The 21,940-nt window shown below is 49.1% G+C and overlaps 1 protein-coding gene across 3 annotated transcripts; it reads right to left on the reverse strand.

The window, feature by feature from the left end:
* Positions 1-1,610: 1,610 nt before the first annotated feature.
* NCR2 (natural cytotoxicity triggering receptor 2) lies at positions 1,611-16,955 on the reverse strand. Of its 3 annotated transcripts, XM_045390832.2 has the most exons (6): positions 16,883-16,934; positions 16,384-16,725; positions 11,718-11,728; positions 10,567-10,691; positions 10,345-10,458; positions 1,611-1,797 (listed from the first exon to the last, which is right to left on the reverse strand). In XM_045390832.2, exons 1-6 carry the CDS (start codon positions 16,932-16,934, stop codon positions 1,611-1,613), a joined length of 831 nt encoding a protein of 276 aa, XP_045246767.2. The 3 variants fall into 3 exon arrangements, 2 of the variants coding, with proteins under 2 accessions (XP_045246767.2, XP_045246766.2); XM_045390831.2 differs by lacking the exon at positions 11,718-11,728 and having other exon boundaries at positions 10,567-10,756; positions 16,883-16,955; XR_012434363.1 differs by lacking the exons at positions 1,611-1,797; positions 11,718-11,728 and adding an exon at positions 14,650-14,735 and having other exon boundaries at positions 10,438-10,458; positions 10,567-10,756; positions 16,883-16,955.
* Between the last annotated feature and the right edge of the window lie 4,985 nt (positions 16,956-21,940).

Below are 21,940 nucleotides of genomic sequence, written 5' to 3' on the forward strand. Positions count from 1 at the left end.
GAAAAACACCAGGAAAGCTGGTGTGGTGTGTGCAGTTCTAGGTGCAGCTGTTGTGGAGATCTGCTGATCAATGTCAAGTTCAGGGCTGCACTAAGATGTGGATACCTCGCTGAGACTGTGGGCTCTGCTTTGATGGTGGCTGCGTTGGCTGTTATCTGATAACCATAGGAACTCCATGGGCATTTGGGCCATCAGGGTTGGAATTCTACCAGGTATTGGCTAGGGTGCATTTTTGTAATCAGTAGGCCCGGGACTGGGAGTGGGGGTGTGTGTGCCTTTTTGTGATCTCTCCACAAGATGGGTAATTTGTCTAATTTCCATGGAGGAACAGCATGGGCCTACAGCAGGCCCTGTCGTCATCAGAGCTCAGGGGCCAGGTGCTCCACTCCACTTCTGTATTTTTAACTCACAGTATTTTTTTTTTTTTCATCTGGAAGTATTTTTAAATAAATTGCAGATATCCTGACATTCTACCCTTAAATAATTTATCATACATTTCTAAAACCAGAGCTCTTGCGGCATAGCAAATTAATATGATCACAGCCAATGCAATTAAAAATAGTTTCTTAATTGACTCTACTGCTCAGTCCATATTCACATTTAGACCCAGCAAGTTCAGCACTTTAACCATGAACAGAAACTCTGGTCCGCCTGAGACCTTGGCTGTCCCCAGACTTTCTAGCCCTTGGCCAGGTATGGAGCCTGATCCCCAGAGGAGCCCAGGAAGGCAGGCAAAAACTGGAAAGAGGAAGCAGGAGACTGGAGTTTCCAAGAAAAAGACCACAGACCCTGGGAGCCTAAACTGTCCCTGGATACCAGGACGCTCCCAGAACCTCAGGGGTGAGTGGAGATGGGGCAGGGCTTCGCCTCCTTCCAGGGACTGTGTGCCCTCTTTCGGGCTCATGGAAGGTCATGGCATCCTGACTAACATGACTTCACAGCAAAGTTCCTTATGCTTGTTGGGCTCCTTCCCCCACTGTCTGGTACCCACTAGTGTCCTGCTTTTCTATCCCTCTCCAGCCACCTCTTTTCAGCTTTGCTCCCCCTCCTTTGCTGTCCCTTCCCTTAGCCTGTGCTGGAGTCTTGCACAGGGGCCCCTTCACCTATGGACTCACAACTGTGTTCCCAGGCTGGCTCCTTTTGTTTGTGTCCTGTGATGCTTGGCCCTGAGCTGGGTGCAGGGAGGTCTTGAGTTCATGCTTATTGACTTACTCTCCATGGGGAAGGGGTTTCAGAATTCATCTCCATCCCCTTCATTTTCTGGAGAAAGAAACGGATGTTCAGAGAGGGGCAGTGACCTATGTGTCCAAGTTCTTGTAGAGCTGAGCTGAGAAAACAAACCCAGGTCTTGTTTCCAAGCCTTGCTCGCCCATGGCCCTTCTACTCACTGGGCTTGTGTGCAGTGCCTTTCCCTGCTTATAACAGCATCTAAGGCAGCTCCAAGACATACAGGGGACATCAGGTGAACTGAAGATAAGAAAGGGTTATGATGGAGAAAAGAGGGCAAACTAGAGAAGCTGGGCCCCTAGAAATCAAATGTGGGGATGCAGACAGAATTTGAAGGAAACTGAGGAAACAACAGGAATAAAACATTCAGATAATTTTATTATTCACAAAGCGTGTTCATCATCATTATTGCTTATCTTAGTCCTTACAACAGTGTGGTATAACATTTCTCTCTCTACAAGTGAGGAAACTGAGGTCCAGGGAAGGTCCGTGACCTGTTGAAGGTGGCAGGTGGCTTTTTTGGTATCCAGGCTCCTGAGCTCCATCAGGGTTTTCCACCATATGTTCCCCCTGCAATCAGAGCAGGAAACCAGGAAGGGGGTCAGAGACTGCCACACAATTGCACAAGGTGCAGAGGCAACCCCTTCCCCATCCCATTACTCACAGAGTTGGTTGCCATACCCCCCTCACAAGGAGGAAATCTGCCCCCAGCCACTGCTGCCAGAAAGGTGTCAGTGGGTATGCAAGGATTTTGAGCCCAGCTTGGTCAGTTTCCTCGCCCTGATTTTTTCCTTTATTTTCCTCTGCTGTCCACCAAGAAGAGGGGCCTGTTTCCTGCAGGTCTCCAAGTTCACCCTCTGCCCACACACTATTATCTGTCTTTCCAGCTGCAGTAAGCTCCGGAAAGACAGATGGTCTCTGCTGTGTCACAGTTGAGTCCGCTTTCTTCTATACCTCACTCCCTCTAAAACTCAGCCTTTGTTCGGTGTTCCCCTTGTGTCTGGTGCTTTTCGAATATATCACCCTACTTAGAAATCCAAATAGCTTGGTAATGTGGGTGTTATCAGTTCTGTTTTTACCAATAAGGAGACTGGGGGTAGAGACCTTAAGAAACTTTTCCAGGGTCACTTAGTTGGCAAAAATGAAGGGGGTTCTTTGTTACACATTGGCAGAAAGTTTAGCAACACTGTCATCTGCAGTAATGTGGAAAGTAGAAAATGTCCCTCATGAGCTGGGTTGTGCAGCTAGGATTTCCAGGCAAAGTCTTGAAAGTGCTACCTGGTTTCTTCTTGTGGCTCATCATAAAATGAGAGAGGAGAGGTAAACTCTAGGCAGGATTATTCAACATGAGGGAGCTGGGACTTGATGACTTAAAAAATTCTCAGCCTCCAGACAGTAAATGATGCTAAAATCAAATCCAGGGCACGTTCAGGAATATTGGTCTAAAGATGAAACCAAGGCTATGACTGTAAAATCCTTTGTTAAGGCCTCAGAAAGGTAGTGCGTTTAGTAGGAAAAACCAAATTGTTTTCAGGTCTGGAAGGTCTTGAGGGCAGGAGCTTCTGTTCTCCGTGGAGCTGGGGTGCACCTCTCTCCCAGAACATGAATGTGTTCACCAACTCAGAAGCTCCTGAACCTTACTTTTGTGATTTTTACAGAGACTTCATCACGTCAGCATGATTGATGAGTAATGCAATCTTCAGCCCCCTCTCCTCCCTGGGGTATGGGAGGTGGGGTGAAAGTTCCAAGCTTTCAATCATGGATTGATACTTTTGGTGCTCAGCCCCCATCCAAGAGCACACTAAGAATCACCTTAGAGGCAAAGATGCCAGGAAATTCCAAGGGAGGTAGGACTTCTGTGTTAGACATTCCTATCACTCAGGAGATTAGAAAGGTCTTAGGAGCTCTGTGTCAGGAACAGAGGTCAAAAAGACCAAATGTGAGAACAAAAGATTCTCTTAGCACTCCTGTTTATAAGGGTCTTAGGAGCTCTGTGTCAGGAACTAAGGTCAAAGATATATATATATATATATGAAAATTATATATATGAAAATTATATATAAGAATATATACACAATTTATTAAAATTTATTAATTTATTAATAAAAATTAATATAAAATATATAAAACATAAAAGGTATAAAATATATATTAAAATAAAAATATAATAAAAATTATTATTATAATTTATATAAAATCATAATGATTTTAATAGTATATAATTATTATTATTTCACATAGTGTCTCAAGCAAAAGGCCCTTTCATGAATTTAAGGGTGTGTGCTTCATAGATTTTTCAGTCAAACATTAGAGCTTCTAAGAAGTATAAAGACATTATCCTCACTGTCTTGGCAGAAGCACATGGTGTGGAACAGATCTTCTCTTAGAGAAATTTGTGGGTATGGTCTTTGTCTAATGGAGTGAGTCACAGTAAGTTTTACAGGAGATCCACATATTTTGTAAGAGAATGACATTCACAAAACACTGCCAGATTGGACTGAAAGGAACAGAAATAGCATAAAATCTGGGATCTTACTTTGTATCCCCCAAATTAAACTGGCAGGAAGCAGCCTGAGGAAATTACGAAGCTGTAAATATGGGCTGCCTTTCATGGAAAGAGAAGGGTGGCTCAGAAGACACTCAAGCACAGAGGAAGGAGCCACGACCACTGAGAATTATTTCTAGGTAGGTGTTGAGCAGTGTTTGAATCAAGGAATTTCCAACATTTGCCCAGCTAAAGTTCTGATTTTCTAAGCACCAGTGACCTTTTTTTGCCTCCCCCTTCCACTTCTTTTGAACAAGAATATCTGTAGTGATTTTCCTATGACTGTACTACATTGGACATTGGGGTTGTGTGTGTGTGTGTGCGTGTGTGTGTGTGTGTGGCAGATAACTTGTCTCTAGCTCACAGGTCTTCATACTGAGAATTGTACTTGAGGAACTACACCTGAGGAATTTCCTCCACACCTGGACCTGGTTTAAATGACGAGTTCCTGGACCTCATCCTGATGCCATAATGGGATGAGACTTTGGGAGACCTTTGGTGGGACTGAGTGTATTTTTGCGTGTGGGAGGAATGTAAATAATTTGTGGCCAGAGCGAGTACTGTGGTGGTTTTAAAATACATGCGCTAATTCTTTAATATACCTTCCTTCAAGGGATGGAGGTGAATCCCAGGGCTGGACCCAATGACTGGCTTCTAATGAGTAGAATATGGCAGAAACAGCAGTTTGTGATTTCAGAGACTAGGTTATTAATGGCACTATGACTTCCTCCTTCTGCACCCTCTCTTGGATCAGTCACACTGGGGAGTTATTTCCCTTGCGGTGAAGAAAGGCTCATATGGCAAAGACCTCAGGTCTGTGTGAGCAGCCACATGAGGGTGCACTGTCTTGGGAACAGCCCTCCATCAAACTCCCCACCACTGCATTTCTTGCTGACATCCTGACTGCAATACCAGAGAGGTTCTGAGCCAGGAGCACCCAGCTAAGTTGTTCCCAAATTTCTGGCCACACCCCCAACCCCCCAAAAAACCTGTGACCTAATGAATATGTATCATTTGTTGTTTTAAGCTAGTATTTTTTGGGGCTAGTTTATTACACAGCATCAAATGAGTCAGGAGAAAGTCACAAGAGTTTTTTCCTGGAAGCCCGGGAAGAAAGCATCTCACGAAGGCAAAAGTGGAAGGCCATGCCTAGGGTGCTCCTCTTCCCAGGGTGAGGAGGTTTCAGCATTGGCTGCTGGATTTCACAGTGCAGAAGTCACTGGAGGTGTTTCAAGGAGTGGCGCAGTCAAAGGCCTGGCTGGAGTGGCTTCAAGAGAGAACAGAAGAGAACCCTGGAGGCTGATGGTGCAGCCAGTCCTTTCATGGGCCCTTGCTGCAGAGGACATTAAGATGATGGAGCAGTAGCTGGAGGGCTGTAAGTGGGGAGGGTTTAATATATTAGAGCCCATTTAGATTCTGACGGTCATGACATACAACTGGGGAAGAAGATGATGAAGGAGAGAGGGGTGGCTCCTGGATGAATATTCCTTTTTTAATTTTAGACAGGATCTTGCTCTGTCACCTACGCTGGAGTGCAGTGGCATGATCATAGTTCACTGTAGCCTCACCCTCTTGGGCTCAAGCAATCCTCCTGCCTCAGCCTCCCGAGTAGCTGGGACCACACAAGTCCTCACCTCCATGCTCGGCTGGAATATTCTTGTGTAGACAAGAGAAGATGGGATTTGGAGCTGAAGGAAAGTGATTGGCTTGAGATGAGAGTAGGGAGAGTGAGAGGAAGAAGAGAGGCAGATGATTGGTAGGTGTGGTGGGATCAAGTGGACGTTCTTTTTCCTCCTTCCTTCCCTCCCTCCCTCTTCCTTCTTTCCTTCCTTCCCTCCTCTTTTTCTCTCCCTCTCATTCTGTCCCTCCCTCCCTCCTTCCCTCCCTCCTTCTCTTTCTCTCTTTCTCTCTTTCCCCCACTCTCTCTCTCTTTTCAGTGAGTTAGGACGTGGGCACACCAGCTGAGCATGTAGAGAGGGAAGACAGGGGACGATGTAGGTCTAGAGTGGAGCAGAGTCACTCCACTCTCAAGGTCACATGCTGACAGTGAGATACTTCGGGATGATAGATTGTATTTTGTCAGCCACAGCCACATTCATCTTGGCTGGACACAGGCACAGAGTAAGCGAGAAGCTAGGTCCAACCAGGGTTACAGTTTTCCCAGAGGAGTTCACTAAAAGGGAAGAGGAGCCCAGAAGTGGAGGCTGTGTGCCAAAGAGTGATTTGAGGTTGGATCATGGAAACTAAGGGAAAGGAAAGCATGAGTGCAATGGGGAAAAGGGGCAGATGGCAGGATTAATGGATCATGGGTCCCTGTGGTGTTGAAGCAATACTGGGATCAGGTTAGCAGGATTGAGGTAGGGAGTGGTGGGAATGAGATTAAGAGGGGAGCTGTTGGCGCTTGCTGATCATCTGCAAGGGTGGCTGAGATAGGGAAGAGGACCAGACCATTGGAGGCCAAGGAACTGAGATGCCAAGGATTTGTAAGAATCATTCATGTAGCTCTTGAGTCTACATGGGCCCAAGATCACCAAGAATTATGGCGGGAACAGTCAGAGTGATGTTGAGCCTGGGGTTAAGACCCCCGAGGAATAAACAACAGTGCCCCAGATCGTACAGAATCTGCAGAAATGATGGGTGGTCACCCACAGTGATATAGCCTAATGGCAGAAAGCTACTTGTGGAGTACTTTAGGGAGGATAGGAAGATAGGAAGGGGCCGTGAGGAGCACAGAGGACACTGACTCCACCCTTGGACTCAGAAGCATGAGGTCAAGGAGAAAAAACTACCCCCTCCCCCCACAAGAGAACTGTGGAGAAAGTAGTGTCCTCAGAGAACAGGCAGATGTCAGGGAGAGTACCGAGGCGACGTTCAGAGAAGCTGAGTGCACAGGGGCTTGTGCTGATGACTGCGTACTTCAGGTACGCAGGTGGAAAGGTTATGGAATTTGGGACGAATGGGAAATGGGGCTAATGTAATCTATTTATAAGGTCTTACTGAGTTGGGATTCTGGGTGATGAGGGAGGACCAGGGCATCCTGGGCGTCTTATAGCAACTGGAGTGAACAGGGATATAATAAGCCACCAAGAGGCTATACTGGAGTCTGAGTGCTTACCTTCGGGGAAGGGGAGGGGGCCAGGAGTCTTTACATGAGCAAGTGGAGACCTGGGATCTCACTTGCTCCTGCCCTTGGTGGCAGATGCTGGGGAGGGGTGTTTTGATGGAAAATCTGAGGTCCCTCCTCACTCTTGCCAAGAAGGTGAAAGCAGCAATAACTGGATAAAAATTGCATAAACCCATCCTCAAGGATGAACAGAGAGCTCCATACACATTTTGAAGGTGGGTAAAATCAGATGACTTCACAGATCATAGAGAGCTGGTGGGAGTGGGGCAATATGAGGGAAGTCGTTTTTACCTTAGAACCCCAGAAAGGTGGAGAAATGGGAGGTGCAGGTATCTCTTAAGGCAGGGTTGAAGTGGGTGCTGGAAACCAGAGACCAGGTTGGAGCTCTGCTTTAAGAATCACTTAGACTTCTAGATTCTCTGGGTTCCGTGAGACGGAGAGTAGGTTAGCTGCCCACATCCTGTCTTTCCTCTCTCTCAACAGCTGCAGAGAGCTTGAGGTAAGTCTTTGATGAGGGTGACACAGAGATGCTCCGCTCGGAGCACAGGGCGCCACAGAGAGAGAGAGAGTGTGCAGTGGGGGCTTGGGTGGGAACAGACATTGGGCAGCGAGACCCTTTTGCTCTGCTCCAGTTGGTGCCTAGAACCCTGGGTCTAGACTTACACCCCCAGGGAGGACAGCTAAGAGTCCTTTCTGGAGAAACCGAGCTGTGAAAGAGAAGAAATGGAGCCATGCTCCTACCCAGTCAGCCTGGAGCCCAGGGCACCCCGCGGCATGCACTGGGTTTCTGAGCTCTTCCATGCGAGTGGGTGGCTGAGAAGCGGCAAAGGTTTCCAGAACGCTCTGAAGAAAGACAGAGGTCAATGAAAGGAGAAAATAAAAAATATGACGGGCACCTTGGAGGACACAGAAAATATGGAAGGCTTCGGAAAAGTTCAAAAGTTAAAACTTTAATATTTCCAGAGAAAATATGTCTGGCCAAAATAAAACATGCTGTGCTATAAAAAGGAACATTCAGAGAACAAATGGACCATTTAGAAATGAAAAATGTGATCGTGTACATTGAAAACACTTGAATGGAATGTAACCTTGAGGAACTTTCTCAGAAAGTAGGAATAAAGAAACATAGATGACAAACAGGAGAGGAAAGATAATCACGTCAGGCTCAGATCGGTAGGTCCAACATCGGATTGTAAGTGTCAGAAAGAGAGAACAGCCCTGTGGGGGTGACAGGCCTGGGGCAAGGCGCGGAGTGATCTTGAATGTGGCAAGTTGCGAGCCTCTTGACCAGCTTGTGCAGAAAAAAGAAAGGTTCACTTCCTTGTAGAGGCTGCAGCCATGTTGGTGGCGGTAAGGACAGCACAGAGGGGCGCTGTGCTGCAAGGGCGGCTGATCTAGGCAAAGCATTGTGGGGGCCCCAGTAATGACACTGGACTTCAATTCCTGGGTGGCGGAAATGCACAGAGGTGTTGTTGGGAAGGGACTTCTCAGGGGAACAATCTAGGAGGAGGGGACTGAAGACAGGACCCCCCATTAGGTGGCTGACACAGTGGTCCGAGTGCCAGTGTGAGGTGAAGGGGCTAGGAAATGGGGAGGAGGCACAATAGGGGAGGCCTTGGCAGAGTGTGGCTGAGCAAGGGGAGAGGGAGAGGGAAACGTTGGGGTGACCCAGGCATCTGGATTTGGGGTGTTAAATAAGAGTAATAAGAGGCCATTGGTTTAGACTGAGCTCCTGCACTAGGCTCAACAGCCCAAACCAAAATGGGGTCACTGGTGCTAAGGTTCCACGCCACCAAGCCAAAACCAAGTTGTTTATCTCACCTTCCGAGAAATTAAGAGAGAGAGGTAACAGCCAAATCCCTGCACAGGCCAGTTTTAGCTGGTATGGTAGGGAAGTCCCCTCTGCTTTAACCTTTTACAAAGAAGGTACCTTTGAAATGACCAATTTCTTTTTGTTCCTTGTTTGCACTTTCTTCTGTCTTTTTCTATCACTCCAACTGCCCAGGTTGCAGAGCACAGTTCTCTAAACCTCTTCTGATTCTGAGGGCTGCCCAATTTGCAAATCGTTCTTTGCTCAAATAAACTCTGTTAAATTTTTTTTGTCTAAAGTGTTTCTTTTCTTCTTTTCTGTTTTAGAGACAAGGTCTCACTCTGTCGCTCAGGCTGGAGTGCATGATCATGGTTCACAGCAACCGGGAACTCTTGGCTTCAAGCAATCCTCCAGCCTTGGCCTCCCAAAGTTGTGGTATTACAGGTGTCAGCCCCCAGCGTTCCAGGCCTCAAGTTTTTCTTTTATCAGGGGCTATAGATAGGAGGAGGAGGCAGGGAAGAAGGATTCTTATCATTGACTCAGGTTTGGTAGAAAGGTGCTGCAGGTGCTGGGCTTTGCACCCACAACGGGGTGCTGGCCCCAGTGCAAACTGAGGGTGAGCAAGTAGAGGGCCTGGGCTCTGCAGCTCTGCAGGGAGGGCGTGGCCAAAGGCCTTGGATCAAGTTCTGGCCTTTTCTTTGCAGAGAATGCAGAGGTCAGAGGTCCTGGAGCTCCTGGGAGCCCAGCCTTGTCAGAGACTGGCTGCCCACCTGAGGTCCTGTGGCTCAGTGGGAAGTGTCTATGGGCCTGGGGCCTGGTCTGAGCTGGGCGCAGCAGAGATCTCCCTTGATGCTGCACATGCCGATTGCTTGAGACCCCTGAGATATGGGGAGAAATACATGAAGTGACTTGAATCCGTTCTCCCACCCCGTCCCTCTCCCCAAGCCTGCCCCTCCTCCAGCAAGCCGGCTCCTGGCCTGACTCAGTTGTCCCTGTACCTTTCACTCAGCCCCACCTATGGTTTTTCCCATGTATCCCCTTCTCCCTGGGTGCTGTTTCCCTCCTGTGTCTACCCTCTCTCCCTCAGGACTAGAATGAGGCGGAGTCCTGGGATGGTGGCTTTAGGGAGTCCCTGGACTTGGGCTTGCCTGGAAGGGCAGGTGGTGGGAGGGACTTTCCAGCTGTGCAGGTCTGTGTTTCTGATGGAGGGCTGGGGGAGGGGAAGGGGAGGGGAGACGGAAGGAGAAAGGTAGAGGGAAGAAGAGGAGAGGAGGGAGGGGTAGAGAGAGAGGGAGAGAGGAAGGGGGTGGAATGGGAAAGAGGGAGGGGGAGGAATGGAGAGGGAAAGGGAGGACAAGGGAGTGGGGGGAAGAAAGAGAGAGAGAAAGGGAGAGAGAGAGGAGAAAACACAGAGAAAGAGAAACATGGATGAGATTCCTGCAAGTTTGCAGCTGAAGGACAAAGGTAAGCCTGTGTGACATATCAGATGGAGGGACTCCATGAGGGCTTTAGTTTGGAGAGCTCTGCCAATTATAATTTCCACCTCTGTTCTCTGGCCGATTCCCCTCTGACCCTCCATCCTGGGCAGAAGCTGTTCCCTGTTCCATTTGCCCCAAGTCCAACCCTCACCACACTCACCACCAGATGAGCAGGGCTGACAGCACCAGGCTCTTGACTACGAGGAGTCCACGGAGCACAGGGACCAGGGCACAGGGGGCTGCAGGGCCAGGGTGGAGCGTGGAGTTCTGTGGCCTGGAAGGCGGAGGGACAGGAAGGGGAGAGGACAGGTTATGGAGACAAGTCTTCATCTGCCGGACCCCACCCAGGCCTGTGTGGCTACGGGCGCCCCCCCGAACTCACTGTGAAGGGACAGTGATGGTAGCTGGAGACTCAGGGTCTTCTCTGGCTCCTCCAGTGGGAGGCACACAGCTCTGGGTCTGGGTCTGTGAAGAGACCAGGTTGCGGGGAGCCCAAGAGGTCTGGGTCTGGGTCTGGGTCTGTGAAGAGACCAGGTTGCGGGGAGCCCAGGAGGTCTGTGTGGAGGCAGAGGCTGCCAGGGAGGAGAAAGGGCTGTGGTTAGTGAGTGGAAGACCCCACCTGTGCCTGCCAGCAGGAAAGCTGGTTGGGAGAGTTGGACCAGGCTGGGAACAGAGCCCATGAGCCCAGAGAAGAAAACTGATTTGAGGGGTGGGCACTGAACTGTGAAGTCCTCTGGCTCAGAATTAGAAACACCTGTGGCCTGGGCTCTATTGGGCCCCTGCAGTCATATCCTTGAGTCCAGGAGGAGCACTGGAAGAGGACTCAGGAGGCCTGGTCCCCTCCCAGCACTCAAGTCTTTGGACGGGCACCCACCTGAACCTCCTGAGGGTGGACATGGCCATGATGCTTCGGGCCCCTCTGGCTCTCGACCCTCCATTCTCTTTCTCATGCCTCTGGGGTTTGGGAAGGGAGCCTCTTGTGAGAATTTGAAAGGTAGTTTTCAGATTTCTGCCCTTCCCAGTTCTGCTGCACAGCCATGGACCCCAAGCCTCAGCAGCCTAGGGAATGCCTTTCACAGCCCCTCTTGACTCTGGGACTCTGTGAACTGGCTGCGCACCACTCCTACCATTCACCTTCCCAGGAAGACCCAGAGCCACCTGTGCTCAGAGCCCTTGGTGGAAGTGGGGAATGGCTGTCTCTGGAAGAGTGATGGGGACTGTTGAGGTCAAAAAGGCAATGCTGGTTACGGGGGCGGTGGCAGGGTGTGAAGGAAAAGAAAGTGGGGTTGGAACCAAGGCTGGGAGAGGAAGTGGGGATTCTCAGTGTCTCAACCTAGCAGACTAGGTCTACATACCTAACTGGAGTCCAGGAGGTGGGGAGAGGGGGAAAAAAGGGGAAAGGGCTAGGAGGGGCGTGAAGGAGAGGGTGCCTGAGGCTGGGTCATTCCTCGTCCCAGAGACTGCCCTGGAAGGTCCTCCCTGGACTGAGTCACAGGCCTATGGACCTGTGGACACGATCCTGTCCCACAGGACACTCTCTGAGGCTGTCTAGGATGCTGTCCAGGATAACCCTGTGCTCAGCCTGGGAGAAGGCCGTGTTTGGGACACTCTGGTAAAATTCTAGGCCTGTGCTATTGAATGTGTCATCTATGGCCTGGTGCTGGTCTACAAATTGTCTGTAACCCATTCACAACAAGGTAAGTATAAAAATTGGGAGTAGGGGTTTCAAAACGTTTATATCAATTTGTTATTGCCTCAAGATCCAAGCATGTGATTAGTTAACTCGTCTCATCTCCTTGAACGGGATATAGACCAGCTTGGGTGTTGTCAAATTAGCATGGAGAGTCAAACATGGAGCGAGCTGTGTGCTAGTAACCTATGCCAGGGCCATGCTACAGTGGGTGATACTTTAAAATTAGTTGTTAGTGGCCAGGCATGGTGGCTCACGCCTGTAATTCTGGCACTTTGGGAGGCCAAGGCAGGTGGATCACTAGAGGTCAGGAGTTTCAGACCAGCCTGGCCAACATGGTGAGACCCCATCTCTACTAAAAATACAAAAAAATTATCCAGGCGTGGTAGTAGACACCTGTAATCCCAGCTACTCGGGAGGCTGAGGCATGAGAATAGGTTGAACTCAGGAGGCGGAGGTTGCAGTGAGCCGAGATCGCGTTACTACACTCCAGCCTGGGCGACAGACAGACTCTGTCTCAAAAAAAAAAAAAAAAAAAGTAAATAAATAAATAAAATAAAATAAGTTTTTAGCTGTAACCCAAAAGTGTATAAACATCTGGAAAGATGTATAATTTTATAATTTATTATTTTTACAATCATTTTCATTTTTAATCAAACATTTTAAACAAAATGTAAAGTGTAACATGATTAGCTAATTTAGAGTAGAATAGTGATTACTTAATTAGCGTTCTAATGAACAGATAGCAAAACAAGTCACTGAAAAAACACATCTTTCCTGGATGTGGCAGTGACAGCCAAATGAAGATGGTAGAATTGATTCCAAAGAAATTTTTTCCTTCTGCAATTATTCCAAAGAGTTTGTGCTGGTCTTGTTTGAAAGTAGAATCCCTCATTGTGGTAGGCAGAATAAGGGTACCCCAAAATGTCTACTCCCTAATCCCAGGAACCTGTGAGGACATTGCCTTCCATGGCAAAGGGAAATTTGCAGGTGTGATTAAGGTTGAAGACCTTGAGTTGGAGAGAGTTGCCTGGATTATCCAGGTGGGCTCGATCTAATTATGAGTCTGTAAGAGCAGAGAACGTTTCCTAGCTGTGGTCAGAGATAGGTGCAATGTGAGAGGGACCCCCATCCGGTGTTGATGGCTTTGATGAGGGAGAAAGGTGGCCGTGGGCCAAGGAATGTGGCAGCCTCATGAAGCTGGGGACAACCTTCGGTTTACAGCAAGCAAGAAAACAAGACCTCCGTCTCTGATAGCTGCAGGAAACTGAACTCTGCCCGCAACCTGGATGAGGAGAAACAGATGATCTCCTAGAGCCCCCAGGAGGGAACACAGCCTGCTGACCCTTGGTTTCAGTTCAGTAAGACCCATACTGGACAATGTAAGATAATAAATTTGTTTTAAGCCACTAAATTTGTGGTAATTTGTTATGGCAGCAACAGGGAACTATTACACTCATACATGCGAGTTTTGTAGTTATAATTAGTAGGGAAGTATTAAAACCTAGTGAGTTATTTGTTGAGATGTATTGGCTTATGAGGCAAATGCACCATAAAAACAAGTGACATAGTCTGGGTACGGTGGCTCACGCCTGTAATCCCAGCACTTTGGGAGGCCGAGGCGGGTGGATCACCTGAGGTCAGAAGTTTGAGACAAGGCTGACCAATATGGTGAAACCCTGTCTCTGCTAAAAATACACAAATTAGCCCGGCATGGTGGCAGGTGCCTGTAGTCCCAGCTACACCAGAGGCTGAGGCAGGAGAATCGCTTGAACTCTGGAGGCGGAGGTTGCAGTGAGCCGAGATTGCGCCACCGCACTCCAGACAGAGCAAGACTCCGTCTCAAAATGAAACAAAACAAAACAAAACAAAAAACGAGTGGCATATACATATGAAACGGAAAAACACAAGTTCACAACAAACTGTTTTTAGGAAAAAAAGAGTACTGGATTGAAAAGCTCTTGAAAGGAATCTGTATTTCACATATAAGCTCTAGACTTTGTGGCTTCTTGTAAAGTAACATTTTGTATTGCAAAGACCAACAATCCATCTACAGTTGCCGAAACACTACTGAACAACGTTTGCTTTATGACACTGGGTAATGTATAGCAAAGAAGGGAGCTTGATATCATTTTCCCTTGATGCCTTAGGTCAACATATGCAGGAATTGGATAATGAGATGGATGACCACCTCCCAGAACAAATAAAGCTAGCAAAGTATTCTTCATGGCAATTTGGAAAAAATGCACAAATATTGCTAGCGTAACTATTCCTTTAGTATATGCAATTTGAACACAATGATATGAAGGAATTCTGTATCTTTTAGCTTAATTGTCACAAACACAACTAGCTCTGAACTGTATAAAACTATGAAGGTTATATTATCAAAATGTGGTTCGGGGGTTAAGTTTTATGTAAGAGTATGTTCTGATGACTGCAATTGCAATGACAGGAAAATGTCATCCAGGTTAAGAAGGCTTGGGCTAGATTGTAAATTAATGCACTCCTTCCTTCATTGAGAGAGTTTTGCTATGAAATAAAATCAGCTTAACTGAACGTTGTGCTGACCAATGTGGACAAAATTGTGAATTTTATGAGGTGATTATATGAAATTTGAAATCATTCTCTTTATTATGTGGTAATATGAAAACAGATCACAAACAGCTACTGTTGCATGCCAAATTCAAAGTTTTGTTGAGAATGTTTCATCTATAGAAAGAATTCCTCATGTTTCTTTAAGACAAGAAGCCAGTTTAGTACAAATGTGAACTGTACCTTCAAGCTTGTTTATACTGTAGTTCTGATGTTAACATGTCCATGCAAGGAAGTAAAGCAACATGTTTTTCAGTGGCGAATAAAGTCTAAGTGCAAACATAAAAATTAGAAGAACCATTTCTGTGAATTGTTATGACATATTCTTAATTTAATAACATTTATCAACAAAATAGGTGATGATATTGCATATCTTCACAAGTGCTCATGGGAAAACACTGATAATTTGATAGCATGTTTTGAATTTTGTTTTTTGTCAAAAGAAGATATATGCAGAGGAAATTCATAGATCTAGAATCCATATTTTCCCATCAAAAGATAATTTAAACTATAACTTTTAGGATAAACTTTTGGAACTGGCTACTGATAAAGGATTGAAGATGCATTTTGAAATTACAGCATCGCTTGCTTCCTTTTATAAAAGTTAAACATAAAACTGTTGAGCTTGTCGGAATTGCTTTAAAATTTCTTCTGTTTCTGACATTATACCTCCGTGAGACCAATTTTCTGGTCTTCTACTATGAGTATTATTTTTTAAAAAATCAGCACAATTTCTTTATACATTATCTCCTAAGCGATGTGGTGTCATAAATAGTTCTCAGATTAGGTAAGTTAACAAGTAAGAAAAGTGCTCATTTGTCACATTATAATCCTTAAACATGGACAGACAGGGTGTTTGTTTGAAGGGTGCATACTGGCATTTAATATAGAGAACTGCAATTTCCCCTCTAACTTTGTATTTAGTTTTAACTGAGGAACAACAAAACGTTATGAGTATACCGTTAAGCCGCTACATCAATCACCTTTAGGCGCACTTTCAAATGAAATGTATACAGTTTTTATAAATTTTTCCCTATGTGATATTTGTTCTGATTATATTTATTACAATGTAATTTTATGTTTGTCAAATTTAATAAATTTTGGGCTTGTACTTTGTATGTCTTTTTCTTATTTTTCTAGTAATTTGTTTTTACCATGTTTTACCAAAAAAATTAGTCATGTGAATTGCAGATTTTTTTTTTTAAAAGGTCCTCCTCCATAGGAACTTAGAGTAGCTCTGCTTTGGGCAGGAGGTTGGCACACTTTCTGTAAAGGGTCAGGGATGAGCCATGTGGTCTCTGTCACAGCTGCTCTATTTTGCTGTCACAGCATGAAAAGGGCCACAGACAATAGGTAAACGAGTGGGCATGGCTGTGTTCCAAAAAATAACTCTACTTACAGGCACTGAAATTTGAATTTCCTGTATGCCACAAAATATTGTTTTTCTTTTGATTTTTTTCACCCATTCTTAGTTATCGGGCCATCCTTTGCTGACCCTGATCTGGACTATGAGGGATACCCATAGTATCTTGGTATTTCGACTACCCAGATACTACTGGCTCTACCTGGTGGGGGCAGCCAGTGGATGCACCTTTCCTGGGCACCTGCTATGTACCAAAGATGCTGGGCGGTCCTGCCCTCCTGTAGCAGGGTCATGTGGGCTGACTGCTTAGCATGCTCACCAGGTGTGTTTCAGCATCTCTCAGGAGGCCCAGGCTGCAGGCTTGGGAGTCAGGGAGACTGTGAGATGGCTGCTCTTGTGCACATATGAGTTCCCCCCATACCTGTTCCCAACAGCCTCCCCAGGAGACTGGGGTGTGGGCATGGGTGGCTTCCATGATTAGGAAACCAGGGGTGATGGAGGCACCAAAAGGGGGTGAGGGGCACCCCCCTGAGGACCCTAGGGAAAGAGCTCACCTGGAGATACCACCAGATAGAACCTGACGGACTTAGAGACAGAGTTGTCAGAAGGGCGGTAGATTCTACACCAGTAGTGTCCTGAGTCTTCCTCTCTCAGATCAGTCATGGTGACAGTGAAGAAGCCAGCAGCAGGGTCATCCCAGATTGCGAATCGAGAGGTCGCAGCCACCGTCCTGGGCTTGGAGCTGGTGACTAACCTGATGCACACGAGTGCTGATGCCTCCTTACACCAGCCTTTCTTCTCGTAGAGCCTGCCTGTGGGCGGGTACTGGCATCTCACGGTCAGCGTCTGCCCTGCCACACTTTGAAGTACCTGAGCCTTGGATCGTGCCTGAGAGCCTGTAGAATGATGAAGTAACGCATACGTCAAGGCCACACGCACAACCTGCCTCATAGCAGGCCTCTGCCCACAGAGCCACCTGCTACCTGACTCTGCTGTCCCGACAGTCCCCACCATCCCCATCTCCTCTGTTCCCTGGCTCCCCCTCCCCCTCACCTGGGAACAGCAGCAGCAGCAGTAGCAGTGGGTGTGGGGCTCGCCAGGCCATGTGGCCCTTTTCCTGTGTGCTCGTGGGAGGGGATACCTGGAGAAGACTGGGGAGAGGGAACTGGGAGCTGGGCCTGATTCTGCTGCTCTTCCAGCACCTCTGATAGAAAAATGAGACAGGCTAAGGCCTGGGATGGGGAGATGGGAGACTGCAAAGGGCAGGTTCTGTGGGCACAGGGAAGCGGGGATCTCCAGCTGTAGGTGAGTCTGGGCCTGGTGGGCTGGGTGCTGTCCGGCACACAGCTTCCCAGCCCTCTGTAGAAGATGCCTGCTCTCCCCTGCACCCAGCTGCCCCTCCCCACCATGACCTACCCCTGAGGGAGGAGCTGAAAAGGCCAGGAGGAAACTGTGGGCGAGTAATGGACTGCTTCCCCCTTGCTCCCTCTCTGCGCTGCCTCTTCTTTGCAGAACCTGGGATTTGCCGCCTTTTCCAGGGAAAGTCAGGCTGAAGGTGGATGACAAGCTCAGGGGCACTTGGCACCCTGATCATGAGTCCCAAGCCCCACTGGTCACAGGGTGGCCAGGGACGTCATGCCCAGGCCTCCGTGATGGGTCAGTGATGTGCTTCCACTCTGGGAAGTTTCGTGGGTGCGGGAGAGGAGAGGGGAGAGGAGGTGGAGATTCAAAACCAGCAAGGGAGGCTAGGGAGGGTCCTTGGCAAAGGTAGGGGAGGGGAGGGTTGGGAGAGCACACCGAGCAGGAGATGCATCAGTGGGGTGGGGTAGAGGGAGCCCAGGCACCCGGACCTGGCCTCATCTCTGCATCCTCGACCTTCACCACTTAAGGACCCTGGAAGAATATTGTTTAATTAAAACATAAACAGATGAAAGACTCTAGCATTTTTTTTTTAGTTAATATCAGCACTTTGAAGATTTAATTTTAAAATAAGATGCAATTTACAAAGAGAACGAGCTAATATATCTTAGGACCGGTAGCAACACTGTGTGTAATTGCAGTTGCACCACTGGGGGCTCTGCTGGTCTGGCGTCTGCTGCCAGGAGCTCTGTGAACAGAGGTAATGACTGAGATGGGAATTGGAACTTGTCAAGTGGACTCGATTCCAAGTCCACTGCTTTGCCTGCCCCTGGACTCCTGCTCCCTACTCCGTCTCAGTACAGTGCCCTACTCCTTACAGTAGGAGTGTGCAGAGACTGAGAACGGGAAGGGCAGAGGGGTAGGCAAAAGGAGGACACAGCAGGGCTATCAGACGTTGGTGCCCAAGGGCCCGAGGTGGGAAAGCAGGCTGGAGCTCCGGAGCCAGAAGACAGCTCAAGGAGTGATGCCCACCACTCACTCACACAAGCATTGTTTACAAAGTGTGCTCATGCACACTTTCTCAAGACCCTCAGCAGGTTCGCGGGGGAGGTATTACTTCTCTTTTTCACAGATGTGGGAACTGAGGCCCAGATATGGTCAGCCACCTGCTCAGAGTCACACAGGACCAGAACAGGCCTCCTGACTTCTGTCTGGGGCCTTCTGGCTGGCCTGGTTGAAGTATGACCCACAGACAGGACAGGAAACCAGGGGCAAGAGAGAGGCTCCCGTGGAGCTGCACACACAGGCAGAGGTGAGCTTGTAGGGGGTTTTCTTGCCGACAGTGGGGCCCAGCTTCTTCCTGAACATAATTATGTACCAAATCAGGGTGGGGCACCCTCCTGAGGGGGAGGAAGGCACCCTGTCTCCAGATGGCACCGAGGCACATCACTCTGTGTGTGTGTGGTTCAGCGACTGTGTTCCCATGCTGACTTGCCCCGTCTCTGACCGCTGCTGACTCTGAGAAGTGACAGCTCCTCCTTGTAGCTTACAAGAGCACTCCTTGCTATGTGCCACTAGCTGTGTGTCTCTTCAGCCTGCGGCCAGCTCTGCATCATTCTCTGCTGTGTCAGAGTGTGTCGTCTGTCCCCGGGGACAGGAGTTCTCAAAGGGGGTAATCCGCCCCTCTCTCTGTGCTGCGGCCTCCCCACCCATGTGAGTGGGGTGGGCACCGTCCACATAGATTTGGGGCCTTGAGCACCCTAGGGGAGGACCCTGTTGGAACCATCTGCACCCTCAGCTTCCTCTGGCATCTGGGACCTGGAGGCAGGGAAGCCTGGGCTTAGGCAGCCACTCATCCAGGCTGGGGCTGGTCCTGCCCCCTGGGGACTCACAACAGCCCTTGTCACAAGTTGAATTTCTGCAGGAGGGACTGGGGCAGGGAGCTGTGGTGGGATCTGGGGCCCCTTCAGAAATCTCTTGAAGAGTTAGGGATAGTGCCTTCCCCTTGGATGATCAGAGCAGGCACGACAAAGTCCTGTCAAAGGGCCTAGGGTTCTGGGGGGTTCTGGGTTCTCTGCCCAACCTCTGAGAAGGTCCCTCAGGGAACTTGGGAGCCTCAGCAACCTCCTCTCCCAAACTCATTGTCACACACACTCACAGGAACCCAGAGAAGGAGCTGGGAGAGCTGGAGACTTCACGTACTTGCTTTTCTAGTGAGGCCCACTCTAGTCTGCACCAGTGGCTCTGAGCCCAGATAGTTCTCACGGGAAGGGAGGGCTGGCCTCTGATGCAGAAACAGGGAAACCAGGGAGCCATAGAAGTCTGGAGGTGATCCCCAAAACTCAGCTCAGGGCTAAGCTAGGCTGGGCAGGGGTGAAGGGGTAGCTGTAAATTCCCCCCCGATAGAACCAGAAGAAGCAGGGACAAAAGGGAATTTCTCTCAGTGCTGAATTCACAACTAAGGGAGATGAGGTCCAGAGAAGGCAAGTGGCCTGTCCAAAGTCACTCAGCTATTTCAGGGGCAAACCAGGACTAGCATCCAGGCCTCCTCTCTCCTGGCCTGGTGCTCCTCCTGGGCTCAGAGATTCTCCATGGGCACCTCCTTAGCCTTCACCCAGGCTCGCCTATTGCAGATCCAAGCAGGCTTCTCCTTGAACCCGAACGGGTCTGCTTATACCTCTGCCCCCAGTGGCTCTCTGTTCCCAGTGGCTCTCTGTTCCCAGTGGCTCTCTGTTCCCAGTGGCTCTCTGCTTCCAGTGGCTCTCTGCCCCCAGTGGCTCTCTGCTCCCAGTGGCTCTCTGCCCCCAGTGGCTCTCTGCTCCCAGTGGCTCTCTGCCCCTAGTGGCTGTCTACCCCCAGTGGCTCTCTGCTCCCAGTGGCTCTCTGCCCCCAGTGGCTCTCTGCTCCCAGTGGCTCTCTGCCCCTAGTGGCTGTCTACCCCCAGTGGCTCTCTGCTCCCAGTGGCTCTCTGCCCCCAGTGGCTCTCTGGCCCCCAGTGGCTCTCTGCTCCCAGTGGCTCTCTGCTCCCAGTGGCTCTCTGTCCCAGCTCTAGCAGGATCCTTCAGTCACCAATTGCCCTGACAGGGTTATTCCTGCTCCCATGACAATGGTCCCACAACAATAGCCTTTCCTGTTCCCAGGATACCAGGTTTAAAGCATCTGGTCTTAAAGCAGCTTTTTCCCTGCCAGAGTGGTCAGAGGCCTGAGCTACTGCCCACACAAGCCTGCAGTCTGGGTGCACAGCTCCTCCACAGGAAGTTCAGGGTTGGTCAGGCACAGAGCCAGGCTTCCACCCTAAGCACCCTGTGGGGAGGCCTGGGCTCAGGGAGTGCAGGAAGCAGCCATCACCACAGCTGGGTTCTCCTGCTTCTTTTCCTTCCTTACTTCATGGAACCAACCCCATTCTCCAACCCCCTCACCCCATTCAGCTGCCCCCACGGCCCTAGTCTCTGTGCTGCCTGGTGCTGTCAGCCCTGCATGTGCTCCTGAGCTGCAGGCTGGAGCGGGAGGAGTATGGCTGGGTTTGGCCTGGGGCCAGAGGGTGGGAGCGAAATGGAGCATAATGGGGACAGCTGTGCTGGGAAAGGTGGTCGGGTCAGAAGATGAGACAAAAATCAGGGGTGGGGTTTGAAAATGATGCTTAACATCAATTTGAATATCCTTTGGTCATCATCTCTGCTTGCTCATTTGCTTGTTACAGGCCAATCAAGATCCTTGCCTTTAAACTCTCAGGCCCTCACCCAAGTGCACCCACACTCACACAGACACTTACTGCACTCTCTCCTTCAGCAGACCGCTCTGCTCCATAGAAGCCAGCCCCAAGTCAGGGGGTGACAGAGCTGGAGGAGGGCAGTCCCAGGGAGGAACAGGGCCAGGTGGTCCACACCCTTCACGAACAACATGGGGGCAGCAGCTATGGAGGTCTCTGAAGGCTTCAGCTCAGCACAAGCCGAGGAGCGATGCTCAGCTCTTGCCATTCTGGGACAGCTGAGATAATGAGTAAGGAAGGTGCCATCCAGTGACTGCAGAAGACACCCACCAGCACCTAAATCCCTGCTGTGGCAGGACCCTCCCACATTGCTGTCCCCAGCCCCTCTGGAACACTCCCTGCGCATCTGACCCAATGCCCCAAACAGGGGAGATCAAACCCAGTTCAGTCTCTTTGCCCAACCTTAGAATCTTCTTCCTCCATGATCTCCACTCTTCCTTTAATTTCCCTAAATCACTCAGTAACCACCACTGCCAGCTCTGGCTCCCCTCTGTCCTCGCTCTGTTCTCCCAAGTTCAGGCTGCCCAGCTCACACACATATCTGCACATCTGCCCTTAACTGTCTCCTCCCTTCAGCCTCCACCTTCTCAGGGGCTCCTGCGGACAGCTCCTGGTGAATTCTCCCTGTGCAGAGTCTTGACAGGGCCCCAGCCCTTATTCTCTCCAAAGCCTACTGGAGATCACTTTGCAGGGAATGCATTGCAGCTTCCTCAAGGCCTGGCCTAGTGTGGCATCCCATCTCTGACACCTCCATTTCAAATGCACCTCTGCAAGCCAAGAGAAGGCCCTACTGTCTGGAGAAGGCAGGTCGCATGTACTTCCTTCTGTGCTTAGATTCTAATGGGGAACATGGAGGGGAGAAAGGGTCAGTAGTGTGGCCCACTGGACCCCCTGGCATTCTCTCTTCCAGCCCCCTATCTTTGTAAATGGAAAAAAATAAATAATAAAAAAAAGATAAATCCAAGTTAAACAAGAAAAGTGGC

The sequence above is a fragment of the Macaca fascicularis genome, chromosome 4, assembly GCF_037993035.2.
Source record: "Macaca fascicularis isolate 582-1 chromosome 4, T2T-MFA8v1.1".
In the NCBI taxonomy this organism is placed as follows: domain Eukaryota; kingdom Metazoa; phylum Chordata; class Mammalia; order Primates; family Cercopithecidae; genus Macaca; species Macaca fascicularis.

Bases quoted from the DNA above. Each gene is read 5' to 3' on its own strand.
- NCR2 (XM_045390831.2), bottom strand. From the start codon at position 16,934: ATGGCCTGGCGAGCCCCACACCCACTGCTACTGCTGCTGCTGCTGTTC. The intron at 16,726-16,882 runs GTGAGGGGGAGG...ATCATTCTACAG, and splicing joins GCTGCTGCTGCTGTTCCCAG to GCTCTCAGGCACGATCCAAG. The intron at 10,459-10,566 runs GTGAGTTCGGGG...TCCGCCTTCCAG, and splicing joins ACCATCACTGTCCCTTCACA to GCCACAGAACTCCACGCTCC.